At 39.4% G+C, this 3,710-nt stretch overlaps 1 protein-coding gene across 1 annotated transcript in view; it reads right to left on the reverse strand.

Moving 5' to 3' along the window:
* LOC310932039 (tubulin alpha chain-like) overlaps window positions 1-3,091 on the reverse strand; it is a 4,881-nt gene extending 1,790 nt beyond the window's left edge. The window contains exons 1-3 of the mRNA XM_083895302.1: window positions 3,007-3,091; window positions 826-1,048; window positions 587-735 (exon numbers count right to left, since the gene is read on the reverse strand). Coding sequence (XP_083751428.1) covers window positions 587-735; window positions 826-1,048; window positions 3,007-3,009 — 375 coding nt within the window. The 5' untranslated portion in view covers window positions 3,010-3,091. The remainder of the gene's footprint in view (window positions 1-586; window positions 736-825; window positions 1,049-3,006) is intronic.
* Between the last annotated feature and the right edge of the window lie 619 nt (window positions 3,092-3,710).

Genomic DNA, 3,710 nt, shown 5'->3' on the forward strand with positions numbered 1-3,710 from the left:
ATATATATATATATATATATATATATATATATATATATATATATATATATGTTTACATAGTCACGCTGACGCTCCAGTGCCGCTTTTAAACACGTGCTGCAACGTTTTTTTTCCACCTCCTGTGGGTTTGATCCATCTGTGTTTTAACTGTGTTTGGTGAACATAAGAATGGTTTATATGAGCTTTTTGCTGAGTTTCTGACCTTTCTCTGGGTATGCAGCATGTCTGTGTTTGTTAAAGTTAGACACATGGTTTTACGACGCTTTTGTCGCTGCGTCCGACGCTGCCCCCGGTACTGAGGACATCAGCGAAGAAGAGATTAGCGCGATTTAAAAAACATAACATGTTAATGATGACTGTAATTAATTAATCACAATAAACGCGATAATTTGACACCCCTAATAAAAATAACAGTAATTTGAAAAGTTCAGGAGCACTAACAGCTCATACCATGACTGGAAAAATAACTGGGAGTTATAAAGGGCGTTTCGCTATTCTGTTTTCTGGCTCTGAGTATCGCAATTTCGATACGCGTATCGTCACAGCCCTAAATGATTCATATAAGGACCATTTTAAAGTTACCCACCAGTTTGCGGATTCTATCCAGCACTTGGTCAATGTGCTCTTTGCCGACAGTGTAGTGTCCTCGGGCGTAGTTGTTTGCCGCGTCCTCCTTGCCAGAGATCAGCTGCTCCGGGTGGAACAGGCTGCGATAAATCCCAGTGCGCACCTCGTCTAAGGACAGGCATCAGAATCAAACAATTAGCAATTAGGCGTGGCTGTAAAATTTCACGAGGCGAGGAACCAACGAGTGACGACACTAACCGATTACACTGGGCTCCAGGTCCACAAACACAGCTCTGGGGACGTGCTTCCCAGATCCGGTCTCGCTGAAGAAGGTGTTGAAAGAATCGTCTGCTTTACCGACCGAGCGGTCGCTGGGCATCAGTCCGTCCGGCTGGATCCCGTGTTCCAGGCAGTAAAGCTCCCAGCAGGCATTGCCGATCTGGACGCCGGCCTGACCGACGTGTACGGAGATGCACTCGCGCTGTGGAAAGGAGAAAAAAGGGGACACCGTGTTCGTTTTCAAATGACACATTTCACACCCGAAAAAGAAATTCCTGCACAGCAAGTCATCGCAGGTCGAAGCCTGTTTTGCAAGATCTAAAGAGGAGGAACAAGACCAGATACCAGTGCGACGACTTATGTCACATCATTTACCTCTGCTGGATTAAACCTGTCATTAATAAATACAGACGTGTGTTTTGAGAACAGTATGGAGACAGGGTTACCCTCAATGCATCCAGGATACTGAATTATAGGAGTGGGGAGAAGAAAAAAAAAATCGATTCACATATGAATTGCGATTCCAATTATCAACGATTCTGAATCGAATCATAAACTTCAAAAATCGATTTTTGGAAAAAAAAAAAAACATTTTTTTTTTTTAAATAAAAGGTGCCATATGTAAGAATGTGGCCAAAAACAGTTACTACATTAAAAATCAAAATACCAAGGTCTTTTAGGTTTTGTTTTCTGGCATAACTGGCAACCCGTGGTTGCTCGGCAGCTGAGACTCTACTGACAACAATGATTGGTAGACGGGCGGTAGGTGGCGCCACATGACGCCAAAACATGATTTCAAAACATGAACATGATTTGCAGTCTGCAAAATATTTTTTTAATGCAAATATTTTGGCTGCACTTTTTGTGTCATTTGTGTAACTTCTGCGAGCAAAAGGCAGCTAGCTTAAGCTTTTATTTATGCAAGTTATTTTTTTTGTACAGGAAGTAAGTTTTTATTTGTTTTGAATGAATAAATGTTAACTTTTGTCTTAAGTTTGCCTTTGTGTGATCACATTATCACATGATCTTAAACAAACTGTATCGTTCTGATGCCATAATTTGCCTTAACACAAGATGCATTGTATCAGTTTTTTTCCCGAGGATCGTTTGAATTGAGAATCGATTTTGAATTAGAGCTGAAACGATTATTAATCGATTACTAAATTAATCGCCAACTATTTTGATAATCGATTTTAAGCTTTTTTCATGATTAAAACAAGATTTTCTGATTGTTTTGGCTTCTTAAATGGGAATATTTTCTTGGTTTCTTTGCTCCACATAAACAAAGAAATGGTTCAAGAAAAGATCAACGTTTTTTAACATTTTATGAACCAAACGATTCATCGGGAAAATAATCGACAGATTAATCGATTACGAAAATAATCGTTAGTTGCAGCTCTATTTTGAATCGAATCGTGAGCCACCTAAAGATTCACATCCCTACTGAATTACTGAATTTTGAAGATTCATAATCTCAGTTCAAGATATCTTGTACCTCAAACAGGAAGTATGGATCACCGTCGTTTATTTTGCAGGCGTTTTAAGCCTAAATAGCTTCGTTGAAATGACAAAGAAGGCCAAGTATTGGATTTATTTGCATTTCTTTGCCAAACTTAAGATTTAAATGTGGACCATCGTCGTTTATTTGCAGCAGTTATTTCCCTCGTGTCAAACATCTGCTTAGCATCATGTGCTCAGACCGTGTCAGAGCTCCACGCCTTCGTTCTTCTCAGGACAAAATGACAAGTCACGATTAACTCTGAGACCTTAAAACTGCAACGATTAGTCGATTTATCACAATGTTGTTGTTTTTTTTAAAAAAAAACAAGGTTTCTGATTTTTCAGCTTCTTTAGATGTGAATATAATCGTTTTTGCTTTGCGGAAAAACACGCGACATTTCGATCCTCAGAACGACATTCTTCAACATTTTCTGACGTAACGAACACGTCCTCACACACGATTAATCGACTAAGTGGCACAAACTCTGTCCGTAGACATGTGTAGATATCCGAAATGACAACTTTGGACAGGACGATTATTACTGTGACGCTAGCTTAAACCCGGAAATGTTGAATTATTATACACATAAACACGCCCTTCAGACGTGGGCTTTTATTTCGACGTCAATCTCGGGAGAAAAGTCTTATTTTCACACTCACCATGTTTTCCTGAGGGTTTTTGAACTCGAAGTGGAAAAAAGAACTCTCACGGAACAGGAAAACGGATCCTGTGTAAGAAAGTAAGTGAGGAAATGCACAAGGGCGGAGTTTTTATATTCTCAGACTGGGCGGGAGGAGAGAGGCGACGTGATTGGTCGAAAGAGAACACATGCTCCGTTTCTGGTCTTCCTATTGGTTCACGTGGAAGAAAGCAACCAGGAAGTGAAGCAACACTCACGGATATGACTGAGTTGTTCTCGGGAGTAGTCGGTGTTTTTGACATTTTAGTACTATGTGTATAGTATCATCATTTGGAAAATAGAACCTATGATTAAGTTATGATGACTTCAGTGTTTATGTTTAGCCGCAAGGTGGCGCCCGTGTCCAACCCAGTCATTTATTGTCTTATAGCCTATGATCCTGTGTGATTTAAGAAAAAAAAAAAAAAAAAAAAAGGATCTATATCGGCAGGGCCGGATGTAACAGTCAGAGGCGTTTCTAGAGTCTGTAGGGGCCCTAAGCAAACATTCCCAGGGGGCCCTTCCTTCCAACCGCCGCCATTATGTTATAAATAATCTGACACCAACGTAAAATGTATGCGTTGACATTTTTCAAAATGAATGAAATAATATTGTAATTAAAAAGTATGTGAAACTATACATGTAAAGAACAATAAAATATAATAATAATAAAAAAACTATATA

Source organism: Microchirus variegatus (genome assembly GCF_963457635.1).
Source record: "Microchirus variegatus genome assembly, chromosome: 9".
NCBI lineage: Eukaryota > Metazoa > Chordata > Actinopteri > Pleuronectiformes > Soleidae > Microchirus > Microchirus variegatus.